General features: G+C 29.9%; 1 protein-coding gene across 1 annotated transcript; it reads right to left on the reverse strand.

The window, feature by feature from the left end:
• Positions 1–958: 958 nt before the first annotated feature.
• LOC114282324 (aldehyde dehydrogenase family 2 member C4) lies at positions 959–17,654 on the reverse strand. The gene is made up of 9 exons (XM_082870352.1): positions 17,379–17,654; positions 11,012–11,154; positions 7,188–7,571; positions 6,283–6,372; positions 5,708–5,881; positions 4,791–4,928; positions 3,690–3,827; positions 3,499–3,560; positions 959–1,396 (listed from the first exon to the last, which is right to left on the reverse strand). Exons 1-9 carry the CDS (start codon positions 17,479–17,481, stop codon positions 1,123–1,125), a joined length of 1,506 nt encoding a protein of 501 aa, XP_082726478.1. The 5' UTR covers positions 17,482–17,654; the 3' UTR covers positions 959–1,122.
• Positions 17,655–19,467: the final 1,813 nt, after the last annotated feature.

Consider the following 19,467-nt stretch of genomic DNA (forward strand, 5'->3'; position numbering starts at 1 on the left):
ATTTTTTCCCCAATGTATAAAGCGGTGTTTCGATCTAGTCCCTGCAATGTTTAATTGCGTCTATTAATTGAGTTAGATTGGTTCAATTTAGTCCTCCAATATGACTCTCGAGGTAATTATAACAAGTATAATCAACAGTATTTTATAAACAATAAATAAATTTTGCAAACAGCTATGCATTACTTTTAAATAATTTATCACTTCAATTATTTTTTAAATCTTTTTGGTTTGGGGACCTTATTTTCTAGTTAAAATGTCACTGTAAGTTATCAAATCATATCCCTATTTTTTGTATATTTTTTGTAAAAATTTAAAAAATCACTAAAATTAAAAGTCAATTCTCAAACACTTAATAGTTATTTCTTAGCTTCTTTATAGAATGACTATTCTCTCCTATTGATAAGTGATGATTCCATTTATAATTTTTTTTTGTATTATTTTCTTATCAAAAGTGAGAATAGAAATATGATAATAATTATTTCATTTTATTTATTTCAATAAACCAAACATAGCATGAAAACTAAAATAATTTAGAATTTCGGCGAAGGTCTATGAAGGAAGGACGGTATAGACTTATGGTGCAGCATGCTTCGATCGTGAGCAAGAGAGAGAGGAGATAGAAAATTTTGAAAATTTTGAAAATTAAAAAATAATTTTGGAATTTTTAATTACTATTTTTTTTTTTTAAATATAACATTGGTGTCTCTTCATTTTGTTACCCTAGAAATGCACAAGAATCCTAGAAATGAAGATTACAACTTCCAAGCTATATCATGTGTGATCCATAATCTTTTATGGAAAAATATCATTTTAGTGGGAGGTAGGAATTATATTTACAAATTATCGAAAAACATTGTTAAATTAAAAGTCAAACTCATAAAGTTTTCATGAAATTAATATTTATTTTTTAACTTTTCACTGATTTGGCATTTTTCCCATCTTTTATTAAAGAAAAATGTTAAGCATAAACAAATTTTTTATTTAGTCATTAAAATACAAACGCATGCACTCCAATTTGTGTCTGTTTATAAAAGATAAAAATAAAAATTTAACGAGTAAATCGTTTATGTATAACATTATTTTTGTCAACTACTTATTAAGTTGAGAGAGAGAGAGATGGATTTAAAGCCAAGGAGAATTGTAGATGGGAGTGACAACAGATTTGACTTGAAGATACTTGTCAAGAGCATCCATTCCCAAATCTCTTCCAAACCCACTCATCTTGAAGCCTCCATAAGGGCAATCCATGTCAAATGCAAAATAACAATTGATCCAAATGACTCCTGCCCTTATTGATCTTGAAACTGTATTTGCCAAGTTTAAGTCATTTGTCACAATCCCTGCTGCAAGCCCATATCTTGTTGCATTTGCTCTCTGTATTGCCTCTTCCACAGTCCTACCAAAATGTATATATATATATATCACATCACAATGTTGAATTTTCCAACCAATAATGTTAGAGCACAAGCACAGAACACAGAAAATGTACAGAAATCATATTATGCGGTTAAGACTTTTCTTTTAAGTATGGCTCATAATACACTTTTAATGAATTTCAACTACACAAAGTGTATTTATTTTTGTATTTTGTTTCTGTGCATTTAGCATTTTTATTTTCCAAACACTTTGGGAAGATGTAACGAAAACAGGGGACTCTAAACGTGGGGATAATTTAGGCTTAAACTCTTATACTGTGTTTGGTTGGGGGATTTAGAGAGGGATTCAGAAAGGGAAAGGGAAAAGGTGTGTGAAACTGGGTGAGATATAAACATATTTTATTTACATACATTTCACCTACCTTTTTCATTTTCGTTTCCAAATCCCTACTCAAATCCTCCAATCAAACACACCATTAAGCTCATTAGACTTACCATAGATCTCATTTTAATGATTTGAAGTGTTTATTTTGTAGGTTTCTATGTGTAGAGAATTTATGAAAAAAAGGACAAATTATGCTGGTAATCCCTCTCCTTGTATCATTTTAGTTCCTATAATTTCAATTGACTTGATTTTGATTTTAAACTTGCAATTTTGATTCAATTAACCCAATTGATTACAAATATTGGCATTTTTAATAGAAAATATGCACATATGTGGTATGTGTCATATTTTTTCGAAGCAAAATTAATAAGCTTGGTCAACTTAGTAAGTTAATCTTAACTAATTTAGTGATTATTTTCTATCAAAAACACTAATAATATTATCAATTATACCAAATTGACACAAAATCTAAAATTAGAGCCAATTGAAAGTGTAAGAACCAAAATGACACAAACGACAAAATGTAGGGATTACTAATGTAATTTACCCCCCCAAAAAATCAAATAGTCCGATAATAGTAATCATGTGATTTTATCACATTTATTTTTAAAAAATTGAACAACTATTTTCAATATTTGTCTGTCTATTTTATTTATTTTTGAATAAAATTTGATAAAATCATGTAATTATAATCATCAAATCTATTTAATTTTTTCAAGAATAATTTACATATAAAGGATTGCAAAATATATTATTCACATCACTGCAATGGAATTCTAGTGAGACCCACAAACCTAATTAGAGAGACCTGTCTAACAGAAAATTCTGCACATCATATGCAACATTATTACAAAATTACATAAGTTTTACGAATTTATATAAGTGATAGTATAAAAATGTGTAAATTTAATATAAATTCACATAAATTTATGAAAATTTAAAACTTATGCAAATTTGTATTCAATTTATAGATTTTTATAAATCATTTATGTAAATTTATGAAAACTTATCAGAGCATTTCTCCTCTCTAACTAGAGAAAAACTGGATCCTAGACAATGACTATGACAAGTATCCTAAACACAATAATGGTGTGGTCATTTTCTTTCTAAAGAGCACTCAGAGCATGTCCAACCTTTTTTGCTTTTTTAATCTAATTTGATCTTAATTTTGAATAAAAAGTTTGATTTGATATGAACTATGTTAATCATTTTATCAAGTTTTTATCAAAAAAAAATTAATTTATTTTTAATCAATTTTGATGAACAAAAATTATATCCAATCCATCATTTTTAAATTATTATTATTTTTTTTATTAAATTCAAATTTGATGAATTCTCAATTTGATGAAAAAAATGTTTCCCTCTTGATTTAATAAATATTTGAGGAAAAGATTGGAGATACTTTTTGAATTTTTTTATCAAATTTAAATTTGAAAAGAAAATAATGTTAAGTATTGAAAATACTAATGAATCCTACTTTTCAAATTGTAAGGACAACTAAGTCCTTTAAAGCTTTCTTAGACAAGATAATCTTTTGATAATTAGTAGTTTGTTTTTATTTTTATTTTTATTTTTACAAGTTCAAAACTCCACTAGCCATAAATTTTGTTTAACTTCGTTGTTTTTTTTTTTTTTTTTTTTTGGAAATACTTAAAAATGCTTTCTTACTAAAACAATATCAGTTATGATCTTTTTTTTTTCAATCTCCAACAAAATGCTCTATAAAATTGAACTCACTTGAATTTCATGAGTGACATGACAGGCCCAAATATTTCCTCCTTTGCAATTACCATGTTGTCCTGTGCAAAGGCCATATATGTATATATAAGATCAATGAAATTAATGTTAAACTCCACATAAAATGCACTTTGTGCATGCCATTCAAGTATAAGCAATTGTGATAAAGTTGAAAAAGACTCAATTATTACCTTGACATCAGTGAAAATTGTTGGCTCAATATAGTATCCCTTTTGGCCACAGGGCTTGCCACCAGTTAACAATGTCGCTCCTTCTCTCTTTCCATGCTCAATGTATGACAGTATTCTCTCAAACTGGGTCTTGTCAACCTGCACCATTCATAATGTTGATTTTCAAGCCATATATTTAACTAACTCATAGGTGCTATTAGGGCATCACATAAGTCACTTTGTGCTTCACATTATTCATAGGTAGACAGTATCTGATCAATCTATTAGTAGATTTTTTTTTTAGTTAACGAGTAAACTCTCCAAACCTGTCCCCTACCGACTTTAGAATCAACAACCTATTAGTAGATTCAACTTGTAGATGTTCGTCACTTTGCAGCCTACCAACATGAGATCACTTATTAGGATTATGTGTCACATTGTGAGTGATGGTGCACATAGACCACTTAATAAATTTTATTCTTATATTTTATTTGTTTCAGTTGATAATATTTTCTTGTGTTTGACTACGACCCCAAGGCTCAATTTGACTGGGTTCAGATAAAAGGATTTGATGTTGAATTTTATAAAATTATAAAGAAAATTAGTTATTGAAAGTATATGGTAGCTCGTGTATTTTGTTAAGATCCTTGCATAAGTAAAATATATTATGAAAGGATTTCATATAAAGCTCAAATCCATTCCTAATATCTAAATCTATAAGTTATTACAATGATTTAAAGGCTCTATACTTCTCAAATTATTAATGTCAAAACCATTCATTTCAGATCCATAAATCCAAAGGGAGCCTAAGAATGATGATGTTGGTAGTTGTGGTAGTGGTGGTGATAGGGCGGCAGTAATGATAGTAGGGTGGTGGTGTTGGTTTGTGACAATGAGTGGTAGTGTTGGTAAGATTTTGATCTGTCTCATTAGATTTCAATGTGATAAATTAATGAAAGTATTTTAGAAGTTCTTATAAGAGAAAATATCAATTCGGTGTAAGTTCAAAAAAAAAAAAATAAATAAAATACAAATTTCAATAATTAGAGTTTTAAATTTTCTCATCAATCTGTAATAATTTGCTGAAAGTATCACTGAATAATAATTATCTCTTCTAGTTACCTGAGGTCCATGACGAACAGTAGGATTAAAAGGATCTCCAACAGCCCATGTCTTTGCCTTCTCTTCCAACTTCTTCACTATTTCATCATAAATTCCTTCTTGTACAAAAACACGTGATCCAGCCACACAAACTTCTCCCTGCAAACAAGAAATTCCAATAACAAAAACAATATCACTGCCATTTTTAAGCTAAAAAAGTTGTTTCAAGGGTAAATTATGTCATTTGTCAATGTAGTTATTACTTTACTCATCAACTAAAACTTGCTTTTGTTCAACTAACCTTTTGATTTGTTTCAATCTCAACATTCTCTTAAAATTCTGTTTTGAAAAGAGAACGAAAAAGTGACATGTAAATAAACTATACGCGCAAATTTTATGATCATAGTACTAGGAAGTCTATATACACATACGTGAATATATATATATATATATATTTAAATTTGATCACAAAATTGACATGTGTGTTTAAATATTTCATATATATAGATATAAAACTTGCTCTTGAATGGCCAGTTTGGTCATAAAATTGGTAATGTCAATAGATGATTGAAATTGCAACAAAATTAGAACATCAATAAGCCAAAATGTAATAATTTTTAGCTGGAGAGTAAAGTGACAACGACCCATAACTAAGAAACATAAAACGTAATTTACCCAATAAAAATCTTATTTTTTTTCACTTCACTTTCCATCATCTTGATACTTTATCGATGTGTTTAATTTATGAAGTTGGGTAGAGATTTAAAAAAGGAAAGAGAAAAGGAAAATGTGTGTGAAATGTATGTGAAATGTAGTTATATTTCATTCACATTTAACTTACCCTTTTCTTTTTTCTTTTCAAATCCCTCTCTAAATTCATGAATTAAACACAGTGTAAGTGGACACAAAAAATAAAGAAACACAAGAAGTGAGAAGACCTTGTTATACATAATTCCGAGGAGAGCTAGATCAGCAGCTTTGTCAACATCTGCATCGTCGAAGATTATCACAGGGGACTTGCCTCCCAGCTCAAGTGATACTGCTTTCAAGTTGCTTTTTGCTGCTGCTACCATTACAAGCCTTCCTACTTCTGTGGACCCGGTAAAACTTATCTGACAGAAAATACACAACACACAAACAAAAATTACAACTACAATACCATTAGCTATGATTGGATTAATAAGCACAAAATTCTAAGCGCACATAATTTGAACTTAAAATCAGACATAACTCTCTTATATGTGGTGAAACCAGAGGGTGATTTTGTCCGGTTCTATGAGTAAATTATGTGCATATAGAAAAACCGTTAGGAAAAAATTTTACATGCACAAAATCAAATGATAGAATTGGACACAACCCTTTCACAAGAAGTGAGCTCCCATCAAATGTATGGATCCCATTGAAAAGGTCATGTGCAATTCTATTCCCATCAAATGTATAGATCCCATTAACAATGTTGTGTTCAATTCTGTAAACGTAAAAGAACTGATAAGCTAACATTAGCAAGAATCACCTTATCAATGTCCATATGAGAAGCAATGGCAGCACCGGCAGTTGGTCCGAATCCTGTTATAACATTTATGACTCCATCTGGGATTCCAGCCTTTATTCCATCCAACATTGCACAGCAAAACAAAAGCAAAAACAAATAACTGTTAGAAGAGTGAATATACATAATTTTACCCCCAAAAGAGTAGTGTGAATCAAATTGTCTCACATTAAATAAATCTGGATCATACATTGTTTTTATGGGAACTTTATTTGGGTACCTAGAATTTGTGAAAACTAAAAAGTTTCGGAGACCATAATGCATAATTTTGAGATCAATAGGTGTATTTTATTAGGATTCCAATGATAATTAAAACAGGACATATGAAATTAGACCATTTAGATACAAACAAACTATATACATTAAAATGAAATTGACAATTACAATTTTGGGAACTAAAAAAAGAACACACAACGCATATTTTAGAAATTATTTGAGTATTTTATACATTGTTAGTTATGTTTGATATAGGGTAAATTACACCATTAGTCCTTATAGTTTAAGCGAAGTATCATTTTAGTCCCTGTAGTTTTAATTTGAACAATTTGAATTGTATACTTTCAATTTTGTTACAATGTAGTCCTTCCGTCATTTACTATTAGAATTTTGAACCGAAAAGACTATGTGTAAAACTAGAAGGACCAAATATATTGGTCTTCTAGTTTTGCACGTGATTTTTTCTGTTCAAAATGTTAACAAACGCATGACGAAGAGATCACATTGTAACAAAATTGAAAGTGTAATGATCGAATTGTTCAAATTAAAACTACAAAAACTAAAGTGAAATTTCGCTTAAACTAGAGAGACTAATATACCCTTTGATATATTTTCATAAAGTGAACCATAAAACCAACTATTTGCATGCATACCAGCTTAGCCAAATGAGCATAGCGAAGAGCAGAAAGGGGTGTCTGCTCAGCAGGCTTGACAATCATGGTGCAGCCAGCTGCCAATGCTGGTGCAACCTTCATGAAGAACATGGAACTTGGGAAGTTCCAGGGGATGATATGTCCGACAATGCCAACAGGCTCGCGCAACGTGTACCCTTGAAGCTCCCTCGACATTTTTAATGTCTCTCCGTGAATTTTGTCTGCTGCACCGGCATAGTAACGCAGCATTTCTGCTACTACAGGAATATCCACGGCCTTTCCCCAACTGAACAATTTCCCGGCATCAATGGTGTCCAATGCAGCTAGTTCTTCTTTATTTTCCTCGATTAAGTCTGCATATTTCATCATTATTCTTCGCCTTGCCTGATTACGCCTCCAATCAGGCCAAAAAGAAGAAATATTTAGCTAGTCACTACAATAAATTAATTACGGTTTTAGAAATAAAAATTTAGGAATAAAATCACTTTTTTAAAACAAAATATTTGAAGGAGTTGTGTGTAGTTCTTAATAAATGAACTTATTATCCAATATATTCTATAATAATTAATGACATTTTTTATCAAATACTATTAAAAAACATCACTAATTGTTAATTTTTAGCAATAGTTTAAAAAAATTGTCACAAAAAAATCAAAAAATTGTTACAAAAAAATCACTAATTTTCAACTTTCAGCGATGGTTTGAAAAATTTCTCACAGAAAAATGTCACAAATTGTAAGTTTTAGCGTCAATTTTTTAAAATCATGAAAAAAAAATCACTAATTGTCAATTTACAGTGTCACAAAAAGTCACTAATTATCAATTTGTAGTGTTACAGAAGAAGTCACTATGCATCATTGGCATCAACGGTGTATTTTCGTTCTCTAAGTCTGCAAATTTCAACATCATCTTTCGCCTTGCCTGATCAGCCCTCTAAGCAAGAACACACACACACACATTTAGTTAGTGCACAAGTTAGGGTAAATTAGGCATAGTATCCTTGCATTTTCATTAAAATGTCCTTTTCATCTCTTCACTTTCAATTGTAATAGTCAACTCTTTATACTTTAAATCAAGTTTCAATCTCGCCATTCCGTCCATCTACTATGAATAAAATTAACAAAAATTAAAAGTGGAGAGATCAAAGTGAAATTTTAGTAGAAATGTGAGGGTGTTAATGAGACAACAAAAATGTCATGTATGATTCAAATAACAAGTTCCATCAATTTTGTTAATGGTAAATGGATGGAAGAGTAAGTGGATGTTTGGCATTTCCTAAAAAAGTTAAAAAGTCATTAAAAAAGCAAAAAAGTTAACACTATTGCTGAATAAACAAATGACAAAATTACAAATTTGCCCTTTTGAATTCAACAAGAAAAAGTGCATGTCAGTGTACCTATCTTTTTATAGTTCCAAAAAAGAAAAAAGAAAAAAAAGTGTACTTATCCTTACACATTGTGCCAAATGCATTGACGTGGCTAATTGTAAGTCACGAATTCCTAAAGTCAACAAAATTGAACAATGCACTCACGAAGGGTATAAGAATAATTTTGATATTTGACACAATATTTTATTACATATTTTTTTTATAAAAAGTTAAAAAGTTATCCCCAACATATATATTTTTTCCTTCTACTTTTATAATTAAAAAGTCAAAAAGTACACTTATATTGATCATTCCAAACAACCCATAAAATTGCAATTTGACTTTGACTATTACAATTAAAAGGAAAGAATTAAAGTAAAATTTGATAAAAGTACATAAATACATAGTGTAATTAACTCTTAAATTACATTTTGCGCCTTATGTCATTTTAGTCTTTATATTTTTATTTGGGTCAATTTTAACTCTTAAATTTAGATTATGTGTAAATTTGATCCAATTGATAATGTTGTTAATATTTTTGACAGAAAATAATTACTGAATTGATTAAGATTAACTCACTGAATATTTTAGTTAAAATCAATGAAAAATGATATTTTAGACATTTTTTTATTTTTTTTGTTGGTTTTACTTAAAATAAATAGGTTAATGATTCATATTAAAAACAAATCAAGAAATTAAGGTTAAAATTAACAAAATTAAAACTTCAGAATTTATTTTATTATAAAAGTCAATTTTTGAGATTTCTTATAAATTTCCTTATTTTAAAGAAGGATTTTCATTTTTGCCAATAGAATTGGTGGGCCAAGTAATTTGCAGTTGGAATTTAAAAGGAGAAAAGAGGCGAGGATATGATGAGGACATGTTGAAATTGGGAAGAAGGTAATCCCTTGATTATGATATAATTAGCATCCTATAGAAATTATTTGAAAAAATTATTTATAAGTCCTATTAGGGAGACTTATGCTATATATGGTCCTACTAAAAAATTTATGTTCCCATAAGTCCTGTGGAAAGTTTGTTGACACATTTACCCTCAATATTAGTTGTTAATATCATAAATAATAGTAAAACTATATATAGAAAATTAAATGTTACCATAAATCATATCTATATAAACGTAACGTAACGTGACACCTACATAAACGTAACGTGACACATATACGTAACGTGGCACCTACATAAACGTAATGTGACACCTACATAAACGTAACGTGACACAATTGAATGTTACTATAGATCATATCTATATAAACGTAACGTAACGTGACATCTATGATCTATGGCAACAATTGAATGTTACCATAGATCATATTTATATGAAACGTAACATGACACCAATATAAACTAGCAACATTTTCACATTCAATTTAAAAAAATAAAAACTCATTAAGTTTGCGAAACGTAACGTGACATGTAGGTGTCACGTTACCTTTATATAGGTGTCACGTTACGTTTATATAGGTGTCACGTTACGTTACGTTTATGTAAGTATCACGTCACGTTACGTTACGTTTATATAGAATCTTGTGGAATACATTCCTATCTAAATAGGACTTGAGACTCTATAAGAAATTACACAAGACTTAGCCTATCATAAGTGTCTGAAAAATGACTTATAAATAAATCTCCCAAATTATTTTGATTAGGCCTTTAAATATACTATCACTTAACAACACCCCCCCCCCAAAAAAAAAAAAAAAATTAATGTGCCTATGGACGGCAAATTGAATTATTATTTGCATGAATTATCCAACAGTAAAATTGTTATTGAAATAGTTTTCCTAAGTTAAATTCATATTAGACAATAAAAAAAATAAAAATAAAAAATAAAAACTGAACTCAAACCAATCTTTGAGACTGATTATTTGAGTTGGCAAACGGTAGTCAGCACAACAAAATCACATATGCCTTAGTAGGCAAAAATTATCACAGAGTCTATTGCACTGTATGGTTGTTTTTCTGTTTAATGAGATTTTAAGATTTGTCCGTTATGTTTTTTGATTTTTTTAAGACATTTAAGCATTTAGAGTAATATCAGAGATGTCAAATATTTTATCAGTGTTTAGTAAATTTTTTAATAAATAGAATCTTTAGCATTTTTAAAGCATTTAATCCCTTATTATTAAGTAGGTACACAACTAGTATGATATTTCTAAAATATAGAATAATTACTTTTAGCGAGATCATATATGATGTGAATTATATTATACACAAGTGTACATCACTAGAGGTACAAAAAATGAGTAGTGCTAGATACTCTTGTAACATTTATTTCTAAATTTACTCATTGATATGACAAGAGAGTTAGATCTTAATTAGTTGATTTCTAAATAAAATGAACAATTAATATGTAATAGGCTACATTATTAAGAGTAAAATTAAGAGTGGTGTATTAAAAAATTTAAACATTTTTCATTAAAAAAAAAAGGTTACTTACAGAACCAGGTAAGCGAGGCCAAGGGCCATGATCGAATGCATCTCGGGCAGCCTTGACAGCTAAATCAACATCTTCCTTGTCTCCCTCTGCTATCCTTGCTGTCTCTTCCCCTGTTCTTGGGTCTATTGTCCCAAATGTTTTACCTTCGAAAAAAAAAATAAAAAAAATAAGGATATTTATATGGAAAAATAAAAGGTATTGTGCGTCAACGTTGGATATGAAATGTCATTTTCATTAGCGACGCCTTTTCTCCACTCAAAAAACTTTTTATTTCAAATTCTTTTTTAGGAAAATGCATGAGACGCCGTGGAGGTGCTGGGGTCCATTTTGATTGGTTCAAAACATTTTTTTTTTTAATCCATTGGCAGCCTCCCACGTGGGGGTGGCGGGAGGGATGCTGGGGTCTTCTTCTGCTGGGTCCCAGCAGGACTCTTTTTTTTATCTGATAAAATCATTGCAATTATTAAAGTGATGTGATTTTTTTTATAAATGATTTCTACTCGTGGGACTACAAAATAAACTCCACATATCACGAAATTGAGCCCTGCAAAAGGAGCAAGGATCCTCTAGAGTTTTTTTTCCCTAAAGTTTCCTAGAGTGGTGTGTTGTATGGTTGAGATTTAATGACAAGTCACATCAATTTTTTAGCATTAAATCTCACCCATACAACACACCATTTTAAGAAACTTTAGGAAAAAAAAACTCTAGAGGATCCTTGGTGCTGCAAAAGGATCCAGTTAGACTTTTCTCTCATTGGAAAGAAACCCTGATCCAATAGAATTTAAGCCTTCTGTTATTAAAAAAAGTAGAATTTGAGCCTCATTTGACCCCTTTTTTTTCTTTTGATAGATTCTTTATTTGATTTTTTTAATTAACATTTATTTTGCTAAGATTTATAATTAAAAAAAACCAAAATTATTTTTTTATTGAAAAGTTAATTCCAAACAAGGCAATACAAGCATTACATGCTTATGATTACAAAATTTTAGACAAAGGATATTGTTGACGTTGACCATCCTAACCTGTGAAACTTTTGAACTCTTTTAACATCAGATTCATCTCCCCTATCGGACAGAAAAATTATATATAATATTCCTGAAATAAATTTGGGTGATTTTTCAAAATAGTTGTTATTGGTCTAAGCTATGAAGATAAAATATTAAAATAAAATGGAGTAATACTCGTTGTGTTTTATTCAAATTTTACTTACATTTTTCTTTTTTCTTTTTCTTTTCAAATCTCTACTCAATACAACATTTTCCTTTTCCTTTTTATTCATATTTTATCTACATTTTCTCTTTCTCTTTCTAAATCTCTATTCAAATTTTCCAACCAAACACAGTGTAAGAGTATTGAATAAATTCTACTAATCACACATTACCAGAATTTCTATTCTATGGGTCATTCAAAATAATTATTAAAAAAATCTCAATATTTATTAGTGAAATTAAGTGATGTTTAGTTTATTGAAATAAAGTGAAATACAATGACAATTTCATTAAAATATTTATTTTCATATTTAATTGACTATAAAATAATAAAAATATAATTATAAATGAAATCATCACTTACCATTAATCATCATTCCATCAATGAAGTCTAATGAATGACTTTCATTCCAACATACCTCTAAATTCTATGGTAAAGCAAGCCAATGTTGAAATTACTAATTAAACAACGATAAATAATTAAGAAGACCAGTTATATAAAAATGATTGTAAGATTTTAAAATCCATTTTAATTAATTAATTAATTTATTTTTTGGGCAAATTATACTAATTTCTCCTATGATTTGAAGAAAATACGGTTAGTTTCATATTTTTGACATAATTACAACAATTTCTCTTGAGATTTTAATATTATCATGTATTTTCTAGTAAAGTATATATTTGTTTTTATTTATTTATGTGTCTATATATCATTTGCATTAATTTTGATAACTTTAACCTTATTAAAATAAAAATTAATATAATTATATCAAATTTATGAGACTAATTATATTTTTATCAAACCTCATGCGAGTATAATTTATCCTTCAATTATTATTATTTTTGTTGAAGGAGATGTGTTCATGTGAGTATGCTTTAGGATAGGATTGTATATCTCTCATATTCATATCTCAATATTAGAAAAATTTTCCACCACGGGAATATAAACCATTCGTTTTGTAAAGCTTTCAATGTATATCATTTATATAAAAAAAAAAAAAAAAAAATTAGTTTGATCCAATAATTATAACATTTTTTTTTAGCGCATTTATCTTAAAAAAATAGACGACAAATATATTTTCAAAATAGACCATCTATTTTTTTAGAGACAAACACTATAAAATGAAAATGTCACAATTATTGGATTGACTTAATTTTTTTCATGAATGATATAGATGGAGAGTCACATAAAATGAACTAGTTAAACTATTAAAACGAGATCCGTGATGGATTTTATGGACCCCTCTCCAGTTCTCTAATAGTGATATATGAATATTGAAGAAAAAATTATACACATACTAACAATGTTATTAAAAATCTTATTAAAAAATAGGGGTGAGCATGGTCCGGATTGGACCGAATTGGAGTAAAACTAGGACTAATCCGTTATCTACGGATCCTGAAAAATTGGAACCAATCCAATCCATTTAAATCGTGGAACCAATCCGAACCAATCCATTTAAACACAGATTGGATCGGTTTAGGACCACGGATTTACATAATTAAAAAACAAAAAATATATATAACACTTTAATTTCATAAAAATATAAATATAGTACCATATTAGTTTCACAATAGCAACATGTATTTTCATAATAGCGACAAACTGTTTTAGAATTTAAACAATCATAAGAAAATTAGTTCCACCATAAATATTTAGACCATTACAAATTAACACTAAAAACTAGCAAAAAAAAATAATAAAAGAAGATACTATGCAAGTTTAGGCTTGGACTTAAGTTTTATATGAAATAAGAGAAGATACTATGTAGAAAGGTGTATAATAAAAATATAGACTATTTGTATACGGTCCGGATCAGTTCCAATCTGGAACCGTGGGGTTTAATCTGGAATCAATCCGTGAACTACGAATTTTTAATTTTTCAATCCGGAACCAAACCACGGATTCAAAAAATCAATCCAAACCTACTGGATTGAACTAGACTGGATCGGTTACGGATTTTATGGATTCCTTGTTCAGCCCTATTAAAAATACAAATGGTCAAATGTGATTGGTTGTCAAAAAAATAATAATAATTAAACCTCCAATGATATTTGGACATGGATGTTTTTTGTAAGATTATTAGTAAGATTTTAAGGCCCATTTTGGCAACTTTGGCTTTTTTGGCTTTTTAGATCATATTACCTCTCTATATTTCTATATATTTTTTTAAAAAAATCAACTTTTAACCTGCTTTCCAAACTTTCCAAAACAACCCTAGGTACATGCAGTCTTCATTGAAGAAACCCAATCCTTTAGAATTCTCTATTACAAAATTCTAACGGAATATCTTCATTATATTCCATAAAGATTATAAAATAATTATAAAAAAATATTAATATTTTAAATTTAAAAATAATCATTAAAATTTTTTAGATAATATAATGAAAATCTTTCATTATAATTTTAAAATGAAGAATATTAGTAGAAGAATCAAATTATGAGGGTCAGACAAAAGCCTTCAGCGTTGGAAGCGTCAAAGCCGCTAATGGTGGAATTAGGATGCCCTCTTTGTAATTTTATTTGCAAGGTCATTGGGCCCGTTTTTATGTTTAATTTTTATAATCCGAACCGTTCATATTTTAAGATTTATTCAGTATATCATATCTATAAAAAATCAAGTTGATCGGATATCAGAAAGCATGTATTCGGAAAACTGTTTATTAAATTCTTTAAAAAAATAGTTTTTAGTTCGAGTTTTCCGAACACATGCTTTTTGATACCTGATCAACTTAATTTTTTACAGGTATGATATACTGAACAAATCTTAAAATATGAACAGTTTAAATTATCAAAATAAGACCTAAAAGTAGACTCAATAACCTTGCAAGTAAAAAATGTAAGGAGGAAATGCAAGGAGAGATCTTGATTCCTAATGGTGACCCAACGCCGACAAGGAAAAATTTATTTTAAAAGAAAATTACCAAATTGACAGAATACGAATTGACATAAAAACAATATTGTAGAGTCACCAAATAACCACTCCCCAGTTCGATTGCAAATAGTGTGTTTTTATTGATGGGTCAGCAGCTGACACCAATTCTTTATTAGTGGCTCCGCCATGCGTACTACACGTACACCTTTCCACTCTCTCTCTCTCTCATTTGAGGTTATTATATTTCACACTATTTATTACATGATAAATAGTTATTGTTTTCTTAAAAATCAAAAAAGAAAATACAATTTCATAAAATATTAAGTTGAAATTTATCCAAGATCACTATATAATTTCCCCCCTCTGTTAGGTGTCTAAACGAGAGTAAATATGGTTCTATTTGTGACATTATTATTTGAGATCAATCATGAAAGTAACACACTTGTTCTATAAGTCATGTTAGAGATATTGAGAAATTTATTAAAAAAATTATCAAACACTCATATAAGCGTGAGTTCTACGTGTGAGTGTTTTTATATATTCATATGTGCAATTACCAAGCATTTTTGTGTTTTTATATATCCATACGCTGTCATTGAGAGGTAAAATTGTACACGAGTTTCGAAGCAAATTTATGTAATATCTTAATTTATTTTATATTAATTAAAATAGTGAGACCGACAATTCTTATGTTGAATTTTGAGAGATATAACAAGTTATATATTAAATGATGTGAAATATTGCTGTAAGATTCCCAAATAACTTTTCTATGGAGAGGATGTGCAGTATCTATACCCATGTGAGTGATGCTCATTTCCTATCTATGTTAAAATTATTGTTTGATCGTTGTGCTAGGACTGTCAATGGATTAGATTTAATCCGAATGCAACCCGAATCTATTTACAAAAAAATCGTTTCGGCAATTTGATAATCTGAATTCGTTTATTAAACAGATCGAATATACAAAAATCTAATCTGATTTGATAATCTGATCCAATCTTATATGATAATCTGATCCCATTATTCTCTATTTAAATGTAGGAAACACAAAACGAAAAAAAAAAATCAAATTATATAAAATTGTAACATAATAAATAAATAAATGGATCAGATCATATTATTGGATCAGATATCCAAAATTATCCGATTCAAATTCGGGTGATCTATAATCATATATGAGATAATGGATTCGGATCAAATTCGGGTTTATCTTGATCTGATCCAAATTTTGACAGATCTTACAGGCCTTACACCATTCCAATGGAATTTGGATCCTCGGCCGCCCTTTTGGGCGGCAGTTCCCAGCAGCCCCCCAAAACGACGTCGTTTTGGGGGGTTTTCTGTTTTTTTTTTTCTTTTTTCGCAGAACCAGAGCAGAGCAGAGGGGAGGGGAGGGGAGGGGAGCTCGCCGGATTTTGGGGTCCGCAGGTCGTCGAGCTCGCCGTCGCAGGTCATCGAGCACGCCAGCCGTCGATCGTCGCCCGATCTGCCGTCGCCTCCGCATCCGGCCCGCCTCCGCCTCCTCCTCCTCCTCCTTCTCCTCCTCCCCCGGTGATTATGGCCCCCTCCAGTCCGGTGCTCCCTCTTCTTCTCCCTTCCTCTCTCTCTCCTTCCCCTCCCCTCCCCCTCTCTCTCTCCCTCCCCTCCCCTCCCCTCCCCTCCCTCTGGTTCGGTCTTCCAACGAGGAAGAAGAAAGAAAAAAAAAAAAAAATCAAAAAAACCCCAAAACGACGTCGTTTTGGGGGGCTGCTGGAACGGCCGCCGGGAAGGGCGGCCGAGAATCCGGACTCATTCCAATGGGCTAGACCCCTTTGCTGGGAGGGCCCTCATGAGGCATCATTGTCAATTCATTAGATCATCCACCCATCATAAGGATGTTTGACGCACCAGTTGACCATGGTTTAGAAAATTGAGTCGAATTTTTAAATGTTCAAACTTGTTTACTAAGAATGAGTCGAGCCGGAACCCGAGCCGAGTTCTAGTCGAGTTTCAAAAATTGAGCTCCACTTCGACCCTCAAATATTTGTTGAACTCGGCTCGTCAAAAATCTATCTCTTGGTGAAGTAAAAAGTTGGACTTTATAACAAAACTCATTTACAAACTAAAGGTTTTTTGCAATTAGATGTCAGAAAGAAAAAGAAGAGAAAAATCAAAGCATAGTAGTGATCAAAAGCACACTTAAAAGGAAACAAAAGCAAAATTTTTAATTATATATATACATACACATCAAAGAAGGAAGATCTAGAAAATAATATGAAATGAAAGCCTGTAAAAGAAAAAAACCTGAAATGGAATCGACGAAATTTCCGTTGATGAAGAGCTTCGTAAACTTTATTTCTGGAATCTTAACAAAACTCTCTGAGCTTCCATTGCTTTCATCTGCCATTTCTCTCTCTCTCTCTCCCTCTCTCAAGTTTGTGCTTCTCTGTCCTCTTGTTAAGTTCACACCATATGTATAGCTTCTTAGGCTTCTTATTTTAAGCTCACACCAATGTCATTATATGTATAAATATATATAGAACCTGACAAGTATGCTCGTCAAGCACGGAACTGTGTAGCGACTGGGAGGTTCTTCCATTTTTTATAATTTATATTAACAAATATTTGTAAAATATATAATGGGAGATTTCTTAGTTTTATAAAAATTGTTTTAGTAACTTTCTATTTCATTAATATTTCAGTGTATGAAAATGATCTTTAATTATTTTAAATTTTAAAATATAAAATCAATTTTATCGAGTCAATTTTATTATTATAGAGGTGCATGTTACTTATTTTTTAAATTTAAAAAATAAAATGGTATATATATATATATATATAGAATTTAAAACTTTACTTATAAATTTGTCCACAATAACATTGTAGAGGTTGCGTCTTAATTGATTTATTTTTAACTAAATTAATTGATATTTAACATTCAAGGTCATTGAGTATAAATTTAGAAATTATGTTAAAAGGCTTTAAAATTTTGATTCCTACATATGAAATCATAACAATCAACTCCTTATGTTTCTGATCAAATTCCACTTTTGTTCTTACATATGAAATCATGACAGTTAACTTCCTATACTTATGAAATTGTGACAATTAACTCCCTGCACTTCTAGTTAGGTGTCAATGTCTCTTTTTTATTATTTCATCATATAAGTCTTTGACAGAAGTCATTAATATGACAATTATATGACTATAAAATGAGGATGAAAGAGAAAAATCACCCAATTTTTTCGTCTATACACATTTTGTCCTAAAATTTACATCAAATTTTGATTGTATTCCGCTAAAACAAAACGCAAATTTTGAATGATTCAGGAGATAAACTAGGATTTTGCAAAACTTGGAATAATGAAACTTTGTTTTCCACAGTAACAAAGTTTTCGATTTCTTTGTCACGTTTTTTCTTTTAATTGCAAAAATTTTATTTTCTTACTTGTTCGTCCTAATTTTCAGCATACACACACATATATTGTATTAAATAACTTTCACATGCTTATCACGTGGGACAGAGTATGTATTGATTGGAGATGAGAATTATTTTTCTCTTGCCCTCATTTCGTAGTTGCATGTTTGTTATATGACTAGATTCTATTAAAAACTTAAATAATGGAGTAATAGAAGGGAAAAATTGACATTTGACTAAAAATGTAGGGAGTTGATTGTTACGATTTTATGTGTAAGAACCAAAGTCGGATTTGACTAAAAGTGGGGTTAATTGTCACGATTTCATGTGTAAGAACCAAAATGAGATTTAGTGCAAAGTGTAAGAGTGTAAAGCATAATTTATCCAAATTCATGATTTAGTCCCTAATGGTCGTCATAAGACAAAAAAATTATGTTGAAGATAACGGTAACACCATTCTTCATAATATATGAAAATTACTTATTGGATGCCGATACTCATCATTATATTTAATATTTTCTCTAAAATAAAAATTTATTATATTATTGAGTTTTTAATGCAAATACAGTTAAATAAATCTTTTTCAATGTGAGGAGGACGTGGGGTTACTATAAGTTTGAGAGGCGTATGTTGGAAAATGGTTTTATATAGGCATATTTTTGAGCCCATTTTGGGTGGGCCCCAAACGTCTTTTGGGGTGGGTCCGAAGAGGTGACGTGTTCCTTGCCGCGTGGCAAGTCACACGGTGAAGACGGTACGTCAAAACCATTTATGAGTGAATGGGAAGTTGACTTCGTTTTCGGGTTTAACATTAATTTTTTAGATAAAATTCATTTGAATTTTTTCAATAAAAAATTATTGTGGGAATTTAATTTAATTCTAAAATTCAAATTTTGGATTCCTGAGTAGTTTCTTAAAATTTGTAATTATGAGAATTTAATTTAATTCTAAATTCAAATTTTAAGTTCTTAAGTG

The sequence above is a fragment of the Camellia sinensis genome, chromosome 5 (genome assembly GCF_055761805.1).
Source record: "Camellia sinensis isolate YWXY chromosome 5, ASM5576180v1, whole genome shotgun sequence".
In the NCBI taxonomy this organism is placed as follows: Eukaryota; Viridiplantae; Streptophyta; class Magnoliopsida; order Ericales; family Theaceae; genus Camellia; species Camellia sinensis.